This window comes from Rhododendron vialii, chromosome 2a (assembly GCF_030253575.1).
Source record: "Rhododendron vialii isolate Sample 1 chromosome 2a, ASM3025357v1".
Classification (NCBI taxonomy): Eukaryota; Viridiplantae; Streptophyta; class Magnoliopsida; order Ericales; family Ericaceae; genus Rhododendron; species Rhododendron vialii.
In genome coordinates this window covers 17,402,013-17,418,513 of record NC_080558.1, presented here as the reverse complement: position 1 = coordinate 17,418,513, position 16,501 = coordinate 17,402,013, and the positions used below count along the sequence as shown (strand labels likewise).

At 45.5% G+C, this 16,501-nt stretch overlaps 1 protein-coding gene across 1 annotated transcript; it reads left to right on the top strand.

The window, feature by feature from the left end:
• Positions 1-10,424: 10,424 nt before the first annotated feature.
• LOC131317231 (uncharacterized) lies at positions 10,425-14,309 on the top strand. Its single transcript, XM_058346797.1, has 6 exons — positions 10,425-10,535; positions 10,883-11,302; positions 11,537-13,006; positions 13,063-13,489; positions 13,613-14,024; positions 14,114-14,309. The coding sequence occupies exons 1-6, from the start codon at positions 10,425-10,427 to the stop codon at positions 14,307-14,309; spliced, it is 3,036 nt and encodes a 1,011-aa protein (XP_058202780.1).
• Positions 14,310-16,501: the final 2,192 nt, after the last annotated feature.

The window sequence follows — 16,501 nt, the reverse complement described above, 5'->3', positions numbered from 1 at the left end:
TCCCGTGCAGTCATAATTTCAATACTTCATTGATGCCTTTTGGCGCCTATGTCATTATATCATTTCGGGGTAAAACGACTCCACGTGGCACGTTTTCGTATGCCTAGCATTAACTTCGAACTGACGTTCTATGAAACGGCGTCAGAACGGTTTCTGCTTTCCGTTACTTTTCCTGTAACGGTGTGAGAGGAGACGTTTCGTCTCCGTCTCTCACCCCTTAACCCCTGAAAGAGCTCTCTTTGGGTTTTTACCAAAGACTTACACGCACTCCTTCTCTCTCTAGAAACCAGGCGAAAGCATCCCACTATCCGCCATTGCCGCCACCTGCAAATTCAATTGCATTCAAGGGAATCGTCACATTATTCTTGTAAGATTCTCGTTCTTACTCCATTTCGTCTTCTTAGGCTTCCCTCTGAGATCTCACTCTCAGATTCGTGGGTCATTTTTCTAGGGTTTCAATTACACCCTTTTTCAGTCTTTCTTCTTTCCTGAGTATACCCATGGCTGACGATGGTGAGAATCTTTTGAGACCCAGTAAATTTAGGAAATTATGTGAGACCCCTACTGCCATGGCGGCATTTAGGAGGGAATATAACGTTCCAGAGAACGTTGGTCTCGAACTCGCCCCCCTGGGCGCAGATAGAGACGGAGGTTCCTGGGATAGAATGTGTATCCCCATTGTTGCCATCGTCGAAGGTGGAGTTCGATTTCCTCTTCACCCACTACTCCGTCAGATCCTAAACTGGTATCGTCTCACCCCCATGCAAGTATCAACAAACGTCTTTAGGCTGATAATGGGTGTAATAGCTTTGAATAGGATTCTGGGGACCCAGTTAGGAATTTGGGATATTCAGTGGTGGTACAGTATTGTACTAAACCCTGACTATAATACCTACTATTTCAAAGTTAGAAGGGCAGAAAAGCGCTTCGTGCTCAATCTGCCAGATTCTGCTCGTGACCACGAGATCGACTTCCTCTATGTGACTGGAGCAATCGAGCCCTTAGGGGAAGATGGCCAAGTGATAGGGCTCCATTGCCCCCACATATGGGGTTATCCACGTATGCTCTTGCTTTTTATCTTTTGCAATTTCTTCATTTACTGCTTTCTCGTAGCTTTCTCATGAACTAAATTGGTTTTTCAACTTGAAACTTGCAGCTGAAAACGTTAACAAACGTCCTAGACGTGAGCCGAGCTACATCCGAGCAGGGGACATTAACAGGATACTAAAGTATACAGGAGAACCAGGAACCCGAACAGCTGGTCGGGGTCGAGACGCTGATATACTGCTGGGATACGATCCTTCGTACAGAGGGGTCATTGATAGAAGACTTGCTCATCCCAGTACCAGTGCTGCATCCACCTCAACTGCCCCTCAAGAACGTATCTCAAGACTTCAAACTGGGGTTACTGTTGCTGGCCTACCTGGTGAAGTTCCCATTTCAGAAGGCGTGCCACTTCCTCGTTTGAGACTCAGAAGATCTTCTCGTGGATCAGTCTCTAATCAACAACAATCCGAGCAGCTGATTGCATATCGTGATACCAGCCAGTCTTCTTCTTCTGGTTATTCTCGATCCCCTTGTAACCCAGGTACAATGACCCGTCAACCTCTTAATCTCAGCTCCTTACTTACTGTGCCCGCACGAGGACGAGGTGCTACCAACAGGGTAGCATCATCTGGCGCTCCGCCCCCACAACCTCGTCGCAATAGGGGGGATCAGCAAGATCATCGTCTTCTCCTCGGGGGGAGGAGGGTTCCCTTGATGCTGCTAACGCACATCGGGACAAACGGCCGAGGTCTGATGACCCAGCTGATTCTGTCCCACAGGCTGATACAGAAACCCATCTCCCTGTGTCACCAACTGCTCAAGTACTCCCCCAGACATGGACTCCTTCTTTTACTAGGGGAGACCGTCTTGTCCATGTTGGGGATAGTGCTAGTTCATCTGAGACTGCTCTAGCCTTGGCCCAAGGTTTAATGCTCCCTGTTGATTTGCAAAAGGAGTCTCTGTCGTCTCCTGATCGGCTGGTGTCTACTGGTCTTGTTAATGGAATTAAGGTAATGTGACTCAATCTTTTCATATAAGTCTTCATGTATATTTCGTATACCATATATCATATACTGCTACACTTGTCACTCACCACTCGCTGTTTTTGCCAGTTTATTCAAAAAATGGTAACCATGGGGCAAAAGTACCAAGAAGCTGAGGCCGAACAAATCAGGTTGCTAAATGACAACACTCGACTTCTTCGGACAGTTGCTCGGCTTGAAAGAGAAAGAGACAAAGCCAAGGCAGATTTTAATGGTGCTAAAGGCAAGCTGCAAGTTGCCGAAGAGAGCCTAAATCAAGCTTTATCTGAAATTGACAGCACCAAGAAGGCTTCATATGAAGATGGCTACCAGAAGGGTTATGATGCCACAACCGCCAGTTACGTGGAACAGATGCCAGCTTTACAGGACCAGGTCTGGATTGCCAGCTGGGAAACCTGTCTTACAAAACTAGGGGTTGCTGAGGATTCACCCTTCCGGGTTGAGAACGAGCTGCCTAGCACCCGTGTTCAGAACATCGAGGACATTCCAGAGCCAACAGAACATCCAGAGGAAAACTTTGAACAGCAAATTGAAGAATTTGCTAATGCTGAGGAAGATATCCCCACGGATGTGGTCCCTACTGAAGCTCCTGCTCGGGATGTACCTGTTGAGCCCATTAACCTGGAAGAAAATGTAGTCGAAGATGGTACCGATACTGACATCAACATTAACACTCCTGAGGTCCAGAATGTGGATTGATTTGGTAAGTATAAGAATTGTTTTGGTTGCTGGTCCTGCGTGACCATAAGCTTACTTTGGCCCTGTGAGGCACCTGTTTAGTTTGAATACTTTGTTAACACAGGTATTTGGCCCTTCGTGGCATGACCTTATGTTTTGCTCGGCATCCTTTGTTGTTGCAGCTGTTCGTATGCAATGTTTCAATCTAAGTATGTCGTATCATTTGTTTGCATAAGTATTTCGTACTTTTTAGCAAATCTTTCACGCCTGTTAAGTTTCACATACTTAAATTTGTTTAAGTGTCACGTACTTCAAAACATTTGTTTCCCAGTGTCTCGTACTGTTTTAAGTACTTTACAAGTGTATTCATACTTGTTAAGTATCACGTATTTAGGACATTACACAAGTGTCTCGTACTTGTGTTTCAGTTTCACGTACTGAACTAAATGTGGCTTACATTTAAGTCAAGCCAATATAGGTTCTCAAGTATCACGTACTTAAAACACCATATAAGTATCTCGTACTTTGAACGTCCATACAAGTATTTCGTACTTGTATTTGTTTAAAAGTAAACATACAAGTGTTTTCATACTTGTGTTCAAATGTATACCCAATGTTTCACATACTTGAAATTCTATACAAGTATTTCGTACTTGTATTCGTTTAAGTGTCACGTACTTAAAAATGTATAATGCTTTTAAGTTTCACATACTCAAAAGGTATACCCTGCTCCCCAATACGAATAAGGAGAACCAAACTCGTAGTTCGTATTTAAATACCACAACAGTTTTTCGAAAGAAGTGATTGTATTCATAATCTGTAAAACGCAAGAGGGCGTTACTCGTACCCTTTGCAAAAACAATCAAAACTAGAACAAAGGAATTATATTCGTAATTCCCACACAATCACGTAGTGTAAATCCAAAACAGAATTTAATACTTCTAAACAAAGAACTTTCGTAAATTATGAACATTCCAAGGCCTCGGAATTGGATCACCATCCAGATCTGCCAGTCTATAGGCTCCGATGCCCACAATCTCAGTTACTCTATACGGGCCTTCCCAGTTGGCCCCCAGCTTGCCTTCATTTGCCACCTTGGTGTTGCCGAGCACTTTTCGTAGCACAAGGTCCCCAACACCAAATTCTCTAGGATGAACATGTTTGTTGTAGCTTTTCATCAGCTGTTCTTGGTAAGAAGCAAGATGTACCAAGGCCTTTTCTCGCTTCTCCTCGGCAAGATCAAGCTCGATTTCAAGGGCCCTATCATTGCCTCCACTTTCAACCAAAGCTGTCCTGTTGGTCGGCAGACCCACTTCCAGAGGTATGACAGCCTCTGTTCCAAATGCCAACGAATAGGGCGTCTCTCCCGTAGACCTCCTGGGCGTTGTTCGGTGAGCCCACAAAACTAACGGTAACTCATCAGGCCATTTTCCCTTTGCTTTGTCCAACCTCTTCTTTATCCCATCTAGGATAGTTTTATTGGATGCCTCTGCTTGCCCATTACTCTGCGGGTAGGCTGGGGTGGAATAAAAATTTCTTATTCCATATTGGGCACAAAAAGTCTTGAATTTCTTCTGAAATTGGGATCCATTGTCTGTAATCAATGAATAAGGGACCCCAAAACGAGTGATGATGCTTTTCCACACGAACCTTTCAATCATTGGCTCAGTGATTTTGGCCAGTGGTTCTGCCTCAATCCACTTTGTAAAATAGTCAGTTGCAACAAGCAGGAATTTTCGATTCCCAGTTGCTTTGTGCAATGGACCCACGATATCCATCCCCCATTGAGCAAAAGGCCAGGGACTTGTCAAAGGCACCAGATCTTCGGCTGGTGTTCGAATCATTGGTGAGAATTTTTGACACTTCTCACAAATCTTTACATACACCTTTGCATCTTCTTGCATGTGTGGCCACCAATAGCCTTGAGTAATTGCTCGGTGGGCAATAGATCTGCCTCCAGCATGGCTCTCACATGTTCCCTCGTGGATTTCATGAAGGAACTTCTGTACCATCTCAGGATGTACACATAGCAAATAGGGACCCGTAAAGGATTTCCTATACAACTTACCCTCTGGGGACAGCCAAAACCTAGCAGATTTGACTCTTATCTTGTGGGCCTCCTTTTTATCAGAAGGGAGTATCTCATCTCGTAAGAACTCCATTATTGGGTCCATCCAACTTGGTCCTTGGTTCACGTCCAAGACCAAGTCTACACTCCTCCCAATGCTCGGCTCGTTGAGGTATTCTACTGCCACCCTTCTTTTAAACTCTGTTGGTACTGCTGCAGCCAACCAAGCTAAAGAGTCTGCATGAGCATTCTGTCCAGAACTTATTTGCTCAATATATACCCTCTCGAAGGTATCAAGCAAGTCTTTTGCTGCCTGCACGTAGGCTACCATCTTTTCATTCCGAGTCTCGTACTCTCCGGACAGTTGATTCACAACAAGCTGGGAATCACAATACACCCTGACCCGTTCTGCTTTAAGGGTCTTCGCACTTCTTAACCCAGCCAAGAGTGCTTCATATTCAGCCACATTATTCGATGCACTGAATCCAAGCCGAACAGAGAGCTCAATGAGAACTCCTTGAGGAGGAAAGAGGACAACTCCAATTCCAGAACCAGTATTGCACGCTGATCCATCAACGAATAACTTCCATTCTTTGGGATCCTGTTCGGCTACGGGTTGATCCTTCAAGGATGATGTCTTAGCTGCCTGTTCCTTTCTCGTAGGAGGCAAAGGAGCAACAGTGGGGGGAAACTCTGCCACAAAATCAGCCAATACCTGGCCTTTAATTGCTGTACGTGGCTGATACTCGAGATCATACTGACTTAACTCTACGGACCATGTCGAGATCCGTCCCGAGAAATCTGCCTTTCGAAGCAGTGATTTTAATGGATACTCAGTATAAACCACAACCTTATGGCTTTGGAAGTAGTGTGGCAATTTCCTGGTTGCTGTCCTAAGTGCCAGGACAAGTTTTTCTAAGGGCAGATATCTCGTCTCTGCATTCAACAACGTCTTGCTAACATAATAGATGGGGATTTGTTCGATCCCCAAGTCCCTCAACAAGACTGCACTCACTGCATGCTCGGAAACAGCTAAGTACAGAATTAAAGACTCACCTGGCCGTGGAGTTGACAACAGTGGGGGCTCAGCCAGGTACTTCTTCAGGTCCTGGAAAGCTTGCTCACATTCTGCTCCCCATTCAAATCCCTCCCTCTCTTTCAGTAGCTGAAAAAAGGGTCTGCATTTATCACTTGACCTGCTGATGAATCTGTTTAGTGCTGCTGCCATCCCAGTCAGCCTTTGGACTTCCTTGGTAGTTTTGGGACTCTGTAATCTCTGCAAAGCATCAATCTGATCGGGATCTGCCTCTATCCCTCTCAAAGTTACCAAATGGCCCAGGAATTTTCCTGAACCAACTCCAAACGCACACTTCGAGGCGTTGAGTTTTAATTTATATTTCCTCAGGATTTCAAACACTTCCTTCAGATCAGAAATATGCCCTCCCTTTTCTCGACTCTTTACCACCATATCATCTATGTAAACTTCCAAAGTCTTCCCGATGAGCTTCTTGAACATAATGGTTGCAAGTCTTTGGTATGTAGCCCCAGCATTCCTCAGTCCAAAGGGCATAACACTGTAACAGTATAACCCTCGTGGTGTGATGAACGAAGTCTTCTCTTGATCAGGTTCAAACATAGCAATCTGATGATATCCTCGATATGCATCGAGAAAACTCATTCGCTCGTAACCAGAGGTTGCATCAACCAATTGGTCGATCCTAGGCAAAGGAAAACTGTCCTTAGGACATGCTTTGTTCAGATCTGTGAAGTCCACACAGACACGCCACTTCCCATTCTTCTTCTTTACCACAACAGTGTTGGATAACCACTCTGGGTAATAGACCTCACGTATTGCCTTGGCCTCCAATAAACGATCGACCTCTTCGATCACAGCATCTACATGCTGTACGGCAGCCCTTCGTTTCTTCTGAATGATCGGCTTGTGTTGAGGGTCAATGTTTAAATGATGACAGATCACGTCTGCATCCACCCCGGGCATTTCCTCTGGCACCCATGCAAAAACATCAATATATTCCTTTAGAAATCTTATCGACTCGGCCTTTTCGTTTGCTGGTAATGATTTCCCAATCAAAAAATATCTTTCAGGATCAATCTCGTTGATCTGAATCTTCTCCAGGCCCTCAACCACTTTTTCAGCCGGGCTTCTCCCAACATCCTCGATGGTTGGTTGATCTGGTACTTCCAGTGTGTGAACATGGTGGACCTTCGGGGCTGTTTTGATGATGGAAATTAAGCATTGCTGTGCCACCTTCTGGTTTCCTTTAAGGACTTCAATCCCAGTTGATCCTGGAAATTTCACCATCTGGTGGTATGTCGAGGAGACTGCCCTCATTTTGTGCAACCATGTCCTCCCTATAATCGCGTTATAGGAAGATGGGACATCGACTACCAAAAAGTCTGTTCTTAACACCACAGATCCAGCCCGAACAGGTAAAGTCACCTTTCCAAGGGGCCAGACTGCTCCTGCACCGAACCCAATTAGAGGTGTTGTTGATTGTTCTAAGTTTGATTGGGCCAGGCCCAGCTTCTTGAATGCATCATAGTACAACACCTCTGTACAGCTCCCCGAATCCACTAGAATTCTTTCGATGTCGTAATCCCCAACTCGTAGGGTCACGACCAATGCATCATTGTGGGGTATTTGGACCTCCGCCAAATCATCGTCACTGAATGCCATGCTCTCGTTGCATGCATTAGTCTCTCGCCCTCTCTTGTTTCCCATCCGCATCACGTGCTGATCATGCTTGACCTGTCTTTGCAACAGCCTCACCTCACTCCTCGTATAAGGTGCAGCCAGCCCATGTATCATATGGATCACGCCTTTAGGGTGTTGCTCGTAACCCAGTTCCATGGCCTTCCCTTTCTCTTTAGGGTCCTCCTGGATAAACTCCTTGAGATAGCCCCGCGAGACCAAATCATCAAGGTGTCTCTTGTATACCTCACAATCCTCGGTCATATGGCCCAAATCTTTGTGATAACTGCAGTGCTGATTCGTAGCACGCTTTGCATCTTTGTCTCCGCCTAGACTTGGGGGCCATTTGAAATATGGCTGATTCTTTATTCGATAAAGAATCCTGTATATTGGCTCCTTCCAAACCGTAGTGATAGAGAAAAAGGACTTGGGGTCAGGAGCTTGCTTGTCCTTGTATGGCTCTTTCTTAGCCTGCCCGTACTCCCTTCTGTCTTTGTAAGACTTGGGTTCAGGCTTATCCACCTTTTTGGCAGGTGCCTTCTGCTGCTCGGCAATCGTCCTGCCATCCTCTCGGAGTATATCATCCTCCATTCTGGCGTGTTGCTCTATCCGTTCCATCAATTTAGCCAAGGTGGCTACTGGATGTTTATTCAATGAACGGCGCAGCTCTCCCCGAACAGGCAAACCAGTTTTGAACGTAGCAATTGCATACTCTTCACTGCAACTTTCAATCTCGTTGAAAGTTTCCCAGTACTTCTTTGCATAATCCCTGATCTGCTCGTTCTCCTCCTGCTTCATGGTGGAAAGACTCTCAAAAGTCTTTGGGGCCTTTCTGCTCGTTAAGAACCGAGCAGTGAATTCCTCGACCAACTGCCTCCATCCTCGTATGGATCGTGGGGCCAACTTATGAAACCAAGATAAAGCCACTTTGCCAAGACTGGAGGGAAACATCTTGCACAAGATGGAATCATCCCCCTCATGCATAAACATGGCCTGTTGGTAATGCTGTATGTGAGCTACGGGATCCGTATTTGTCTCGTAAAGTACGAACGCACCGTGCTTCACTCTGCTCGGCAACCTTGCTTCTTGTAGCCTCTTAGTAAAGGGAGAGGCTGCAATATTACTCAGGGCCTTACGTGCTGCTTCTCGTGCAGTCACTGTCCCATCCTCTTGCTCCTTTGACCTGTGGGCCGAAGCCTTGACCCAATCAGCATCAGGTCTCTCGTACCTGTCTCGATGATGCTTTCTCGTGTCCTCTTCCTCGGGGGTAGAACTCCGGTCTCTGCTCCTCCTTTTTCGTGAAGAAGTCTTTCTCTCCGGTGTTCGGCTTCTACTTGTTCTTCCCCTTTTTCGTGGAGAAGCTTCGTGACGCCCTCTAACAGGACTTCTGCTCCTTCTTCCTCGTGAAGGATCTTTTCTGTATTGTACCATAGCATACCTACTGCCTCTAGAATTTCCTCGAGACAGGCCAGAATCCTCCGGATGCTCCCTAATTCTCTCCAATTCTCTGATCTCATGCTCTAGTTTTTTAATCAGACGAGCATACTCCTCGACTTCTTGTCTCTTCCTATCAAGAACGTCGTCACTATGGTGCACACTCCTGGAGTGCGCGATTGATTCATCCCTTTGATGGGATTTACTCCTTCTCGTGGATCTTGAAGCCGTCTCTCCATCTCCTTTATTTTTGGAGTTATGATGCACGGTAAGGGGGCGGTCCTTACTCGTGTTCCTTCTGTGCCCACCCTGGGGCTTTCTCGGAGCCCCGGGTGGTGATTTGTCCCTTCCCTCGTCTAACACATCTTTTGGTTCATGCGGCATTGCTGGAGTTACTTCCACCATGGTCGTATTTCAAAAGGGAATTCTTTCGTTTCCCACAGACGGCGCCAATTGTAGGGGGATGAAAACAATTGGTACTTCGAATCAACTGGATCGCAACGGCTTATTCGTGCCTCTTCACCGGAACCCTAGCTCGACGTCTGAACCCTAATCTGCAAAATAGACAGGGGGTGAGTGCACCTTTGCCTCTCGTGGCAAAGGCCCTCCGATGCTTTTGTTAGTATCACGTACTAGAAAACTCAGCCCTAATTATCAGTAGGAAAGCAATAATAATGCAATATTGCGTACCTTTTACCTCTAGGTTTACCTCATATTTATAGATTTATGGATGCTTGCTGTTCAAGCATCCTTATTGCCATAGGATTCCTAACTCGTATAGGAAACCCAGGATATCAAGGAGTCTCATTTCCTTTATCAGTTTATGGAAAAGAGTCCTTTTATGATTCTTTTCCTTTAAGAGCCGAACATCCCATACTCGTTGGGTATCTTTCTCAGATCCTATATTCTTGGGATCTTTATCCCTTTATGGGACATGACTACTCTGGAATCTTCTAGAGTATTCCCTCTGCTCCTACTCTTAATTGGAGCTCCTTCTCTGTTCGGCTGTCTCATGGCCAAACAGACGGCTTGGACCAATTACCTCACATGTAACCGGTCCTTGAGCCCGTACTGTCCTGTCTATATTCAAACTATGGTCTCTCGTACCATTTATTCGGATATCGATTGCATTGCTTTCAACCCGTGATTACTCGTATCACATGCTAGGTTCTTTACATCATCTGTTCGGCTGTATCATAACCGAACAGTCTATTTATAGCCATGACTTCTCACAACACTGGTCCATATCGCTGTTCACCGAACTGCTCGGCGATAAGTCCAGTCGTATTTACCACGAGTTCCCAAACATCACGTGTTTGGTAACTAAATGTATCTGCTCGGGAATACCTCCCTACACCCGTGTTGGGATATTCGGGGGCTTAGACCTCATTAAATTACATTATCGTTGATGAGCTTCTCTTTCCTTGTCACTTGTATTACGATGCCTCCAAGAACGCGTGCTATAGCAGGTGAGGGTGAAAGTCGGGGTGGTCGTGGTCGTGACCGCGGTCGTGGCCGTGGTCGTGGTAGAGAGGCACCAGTGGAGAATGAGGTTAGCCAGCTAGTGGAAATCCGAGGGATGGGACCAAACACGGTCGAGGGGAGGAAGTCCCGATCATTCAAAATCCATTTGCTAAGGATTTCGTTGCTGCTCTTGCGGCCGCTAACCTTTTAAACCCAGCTCCTAGGGAAAATACAGACAGTCGTGCCTTGTCGGCAATGAGGGAGTTCAGCCGTAGAAATCCACCGACGTTCGACGGGTCGAGCAGTGACCCTCTTATGGCCGATCATTGGCTAGCCCAAATTTGAAAACTTTTCAAGGTTCTTGGGATTACCGAGAATGACTTGCGAGTCAACATTGTGGCCGTTCAACTTACCGGAGAAGCAAATGAGTGGTAGGAGTCGATTTTAGAATCGAGAAAGAATGCGAGGAGAGCGGCAAGGACCGCGGCTCAAGCAAATGAGCCAGATGTAAAGAACTTAACTTGGGCCGAATTTGAGGTGCTCTTTAAGGAACAGTACTTTCCGGAGACTAACCATGACCAATTAAGGAAGGAGTTCGAGAAGTTAGAACAAGGGAATATGACCGTGTTAGAATTCGCTCTAAAATTTCAATCTTTGTCCCGTTTCGCGCCGGAATTGGTGGCTACTGAGGAGAGAAAATGTAGGCGGTTCGAAAAGGGATTGGATGACATTGTGAAGAGAATGGTGATGGCACAATGTAAGGGAAGGTTTGCCGATGTTGTTGAGTGTGCAAGGAGCATTGAGATCCCAAAGGAGGCACCACGAAATCCTAAGACTTGGGAACCGAGGCAACCGGTAGGGGGTATGAGCTCTTCTTTGGAGAGTTTTGGCAGTCAGGGGAGGAAAAGGCAGCGAGATCAATTTCCAGCTTCCCAGGGTCTGTCGAACTTTAGGCCTCCATCTTCTTCTTCTTTCGGGACTCGGGGAAACCCGAATAGGCCTCCGATTTTGTGACACGAGTGTGGTCAGGCGGGGCACATTCGTGCTCAGTGTTTGCTGCTCTTGGGTACGTGTTTTACATGTGGGAAGGCTGGCCATTATGTGAGAAATTGTCCGCATGGGGAAGGGACTCGAAGCGAGTTTGGTTCGGTGCAGCAACCGAGAGGTGGTCAGAGTTCTGATCAGCAATCATTCCGAGGCACTCAAAGGCAGCAGCAGCCTCACTTTCATCAAACCACATCAGTTCAGGGATCTCAGGTCGAGAGAGGAGCGAGTTCTTCGACACCTACTCGGGGTTCCGGTCAATGGGGTGGACATGTTCAGAGTCAGATGACTCAGGGAAGGGCTTTCGCGATCACATCCGCTATTCGGCCTCCACCATCTCCTGTTACCTCTCAGACCCTGGAGACTTTGGTTGTGAGGGATACATTTCTACTGTTTAACTCATTTGCTAGAGTATTATTTGATTCCAGAGCATCACATTCATTCATTGCTGCATCTTTTGCTTATGCATTGGAATCGGAGATTGAAAGTATCAACCCTCCTTTGCTTGTTGAGACACCTATAGGGGGTAGATCGCCATTAGATCGTGTTTGCCGGGATTGTGAGCTTGCTATTCGAGATCGCTGTTTTACCTTTGACTTCATCGTGTTGAATATGTCGGGGTTTGATCTTATTTTGGGCATGGATTGGTTGTCTACATTTCACGCTACCATAGATTGCTTCAAGCGTCGGGTCCGTATCTGTCCACCTGGGGGTTCTTGTTTTGAGTTCTTTGGGGAGCGTCGGGAACCATTAGAGCCGTACTTGGGTGGGTCTCGGGAGCAGGAGCCGATGTATGCCTTATTAGCGAGTTTGGCCTTAGATGGGGATGTGTCTGCACGTGGGGAGTTGCCCCTTATTGTTTGTGATTTTTTGGACGTGTTTCCGAAGGAGTTACCTGGTTTGCCACCCCAGAGAGAGATTGAATTCACCATCGATTTACTTCCTGGCATCGCTCTTATTTCCATACCTCCAGATCGTTTCGCACCCACCAAGTTGCGAGAATTGAAGACTCAGTTACAAGAATTGGAGAATTTGGGGTTTATCCGTCGGAGTACGTCACCATGGGGAGCACCGGCATTGTTTGCTCTAAAGAAAGATGGGTCGCTTTGTCTATGTATCGATTATCATAAATTAAACCATGTCACCATTAAGAATAAGTATCCAATGCCTAGAATCGACGATTTATTTGATCAACTTCAGGGTGCAACTTGTTTCTCTAAGATCGATTTAAGGTCTGGTTACCATCAGTTTAGAGTTCGGAGGGAAGACATTCCTAAAACCGCATTTCGTACTCGTTATGGCCACTATGAATTTATTGTGATGCCCTTTGGATTGACGAACGCACCTGCAACTTTCATGGATTTAATGAATCGCATTTTTTGCGCCTATCTCGATCGTTTCGTGGTCGTTTTCATGGACGATATCCTTATCTATTCACCTCGAAAGAAGAACATCAAACCCACCTTTCTATTGTTCTTAAACTCTTGCGAGAACACCGTTTGCATGCCAAACTTAGTAAGTGCGAGTTTTGGTTATCCGAAATCAAGTTTTTGGGTCACGTTGTGTCGAAGGATGGGGTGTCTGTTGATCCGGGGAAGATAGAGTCCGTAATGAATTGGCAACGACCGAAGAGTGTATTCGAGATTCGTAGTTTTTTGGGTTTGGCCGGTTACTATCGTCATTTTGTTTTTGATTTCTCTCGTTTGGCGGCCCTAATGACTAGGTTGACTTGTAAGGGGACTCATTTTGTTTGGACTGACGCGTGTGAGAAAGCCTTTGAGGAATTGAAGAGAAGATTGACTACCGTGCCGGTTTTGGTCGTGCCCGAAGAGGGCGTCGGTTACTCAGTGTATTGTGACGCTTCGAAAGAGGGATTGGGGTGTTTATTGATGCAATTGGGGCGAGTGGTGGCATATGGATCGCGACAATTGAAGACTCATGAGCGGAATTATCCTACTCATGATTTGGAGCTTGCAGCTATCGTCTTTGCTTTGAAGAGTTGGCGTCATTACCTTTACAGTGGGAGATTCGAAGTCTTTTCTGATCACAAGAGTCTAAAGTACTTGTTTTCCAAAAAAGAACTAAATTTGCGACAACGCCGTTGGATGGAGCACTTAGAAGATTACGACTTTGAGTTGCAATATCACCCGGGAAAGGTGAACATGGTAGCGGACGCTTTGAGTAGAAAGTCGACACACCTTGCGAGTTTGGCCATCTACGAGTGGAAGACGATGAATGACTTGGGTTCGTACGCATTGCATTTTGAGGAAGTTCGAGAGCGAGTCACCTTATGTAACTTAACTGTTCAATCAACCTTGTCGACTCGAGTAGTTGAGGCCCAGCAACAAGATGAAGAAGCAAAGGAATTCCGTACAAAATTTCTTAGCGGAAATGCTCGGGAGGGGTGGATTTTTCATGCCGGTCAAAGCTTGCGATACCAAGGAAAATTGTTCATACCCATTTCGTGTTGGGAGGAAATTTTGAGAGAATTTCACCATTCACCGTTAGCCGTGCATCCGGGGGGAACAAAAATGTATCATGACTTGCGTAGACAATTTTGCTGGCCGGGAATGAAGAGGGACGTTGTTCTTTTCATGTCCAAATGCCTTACGTGCCAACAAGTGAAAGCCGAGCATCAACGACCCGCGAGGGAGTTACAACCGTTACCAGTGGCAGAGTGGAAGTGGGAGAACGTGACAATGGATTTCGTTATCGAGTTACCGAGGTCGCCGAGGGGGCAGGATGCCATTTGGGTGATAGTCAATCGATTGACCAAATCCGCATATTTCTTACTGATTCAAGTTTCGGATTTGATTGAAACGCTTAGCCATTTGTACATCTGCAAGATTATCCGTCTTCATGGGATACCCGTTTCTATCGTGTCGGATCGAGATCCAAGATTTACCGCACGCTTTTGGCAGAGTCTGCAAGCCGCTCTTGGCACCAATCTCTTGTTTAGTACCGCGTATCACCCTCAAACGGATGGGCAATCCGAGAGAACGATTCAAATTTTAGAAGATATGCTTCGAGCATGCGTTATGGACTTTCAGGGTAGTTGGGAAGATCATCTACCGTTAGTCGAATTCGCGTACAACAATAGTTACCAATCTAGTATCGAGATGGCGCCTTATGAAGCCTTGTATAGGAGACCATGTCGATCACCCGTTTGTTGGACCGAGTTGGGCGAGGCTACGTTGGTTGGGCCAAATTTGATCAAAGAAACCTCCAAGCGCATGAGAGCGATCTGCAAACGTATTCTTGAAGCACAAAGAAGAACCACCGAGCAAGTCAAAGTAATTCGTCAACGGTTGTTAACCACGCATAGTAGACAGAAAAGTTATGCCAATCGTCGTCGTCGGCCGTTATTGTTTGAAGTGGGGCATCATGTGTTCCTTAAGGTATCACCTCGTCGGGGACGATATCGTTTTGGGCAAAAAGGCAAACTTTCACCACATTTTATCAGGCTGTTTGATATCATCGAGAAGATCAGGGAAGTGGCATATCGATTAGCATTGCCACTGAGGTTATCGGGCGTTCATGATGTGTTCCACGTGTCAATGTTGCGAAAGTATGAGCCGGATCTGTCACACGTTCTAGAGTGGTCTGAACTAGAGTTGGAAGCCGATGCATCTTATGGAGAAGAGCCAATATGTATCCTAAATTCGCGTAACCAAGTTTTGAGGGGTAAGACCATTCCGTTAGTGCGAGTTCTTTGGAGTACCCCCGAAAATGAAGAATCGACGTGGGAAATGGAAGACGAAGTTAGGGAGAAGTATCCGCAATTATTTTCAAATTGAATCAATGTGAGTTCCAAATTTTGATTTTATGATTGTTAACTTAATTGCTTGATGACATGTGCTGCAGTATGAGCATGAGTACTTGATGCATGAATTTGTTTGACTTGAATTGTAGAATTTTGGGATGAAATTTCTTTAAGAAGGATAGAATGTAGAGACTCATGAATTATTATGTTTTCTTAATTGTTTAAATATGTAAAATATTGTATTTTGAGATTGTATTGATGTTTGGGAAGTGTTGATAGCAAGTGGGGTTAATTCGGTAACCGTTACAAAAAATTCTTTTTCTGTCCAGCATGAACCGGTACTGGCTATCGCCCAGTACCGGTACATAATGTCCAGAAGTTGTGTTTTTGGCATTTTGAAGGCTCTTGAACCGGTACTGGGAGTCACCCAGTACTGGTACATATTGTGTTTTTATGTAATTTTCAGCACGCATTTCAGACGCCTATAAATACCCCATTTTGTCATTTTTCACATCCAAACCCTCGAAATAACCCTAGAAACACCCCCTCTCACCTACCCAACTCTAATCTCACCCAAGATTCTTGATTTCAACCTTAAATCTTCAAGATACAAGGGTTTCCAACCTCAAAATCACTTGAATCTTGCATTTGGAGAACAAAGGGTAAGTTTTGTGTTCTTGCTCTTACCTTGGGGCTCTCATCCACGTTTTTCTCTCTCTCTCTCCTCTAAATCGCTTGTTGATCGTTGTTCATTTATCTTATTTTTAGGTTGTATTCACTCTAGATCTTGTATCTAAGCTTGGGTGGAGCTTATTTTTGGAGGATTCAAGCAAATATCTCTCGGTAGACCTAGGGTTTTGCTCAAAACCTACTTTGGTAGGGATTTCTCTCTTTCTCTACATGTTTTGTGGTGAGTTAATGTGATATTATTGTTTGAATGCTACATATGGCTCGGTGGAGCACTTTAAAGCTTGAGGAGTGCTTATGCTTATGAATGCTATATTTTCGTCTCGATTGTTATGATCCATGAGTTATTTATGACGTGTTTGATAGTGTCGAAAACATGGTTGTCGGTGTGAAGTTGAATGTGGAGTTTATTGTGACGTAAGGGGTGGAAACACAAAGTCGCAAGGGGTGGAGTTTAATGTGATGCAAGGGGTGGAAACACAAAGTCGCAATGGATGAAAATTGGTTGGAAGAAGTGTGTGTATGTGTGTGTCCATGTGTGAGAATGTTTCGATATTAGT

Coding starts and splice junctions, on each gene's coding strand:
- LOC131317231 (XM_058346797.1), top strand. CDS start 10,425: ATGCCTCCAAGAACGCGTGCTATAGCAGGTGAGGGTGAAAGTCGGGGT. Junction 10,536..10,882: donor AGGCACCAGTGGAGAATGAG/GTTAGCCAGCTA, acceptor AATGAGTGGTAG/GAGTCGATTTTAGAATCGAG. Junction 11,303..11,536: donor CTTGGGAACCGAGGCAACCG/GTAGGGGGTATG, acceptor ACATGTGGGAAG/GCTGGCCATTATGTGAGAAA.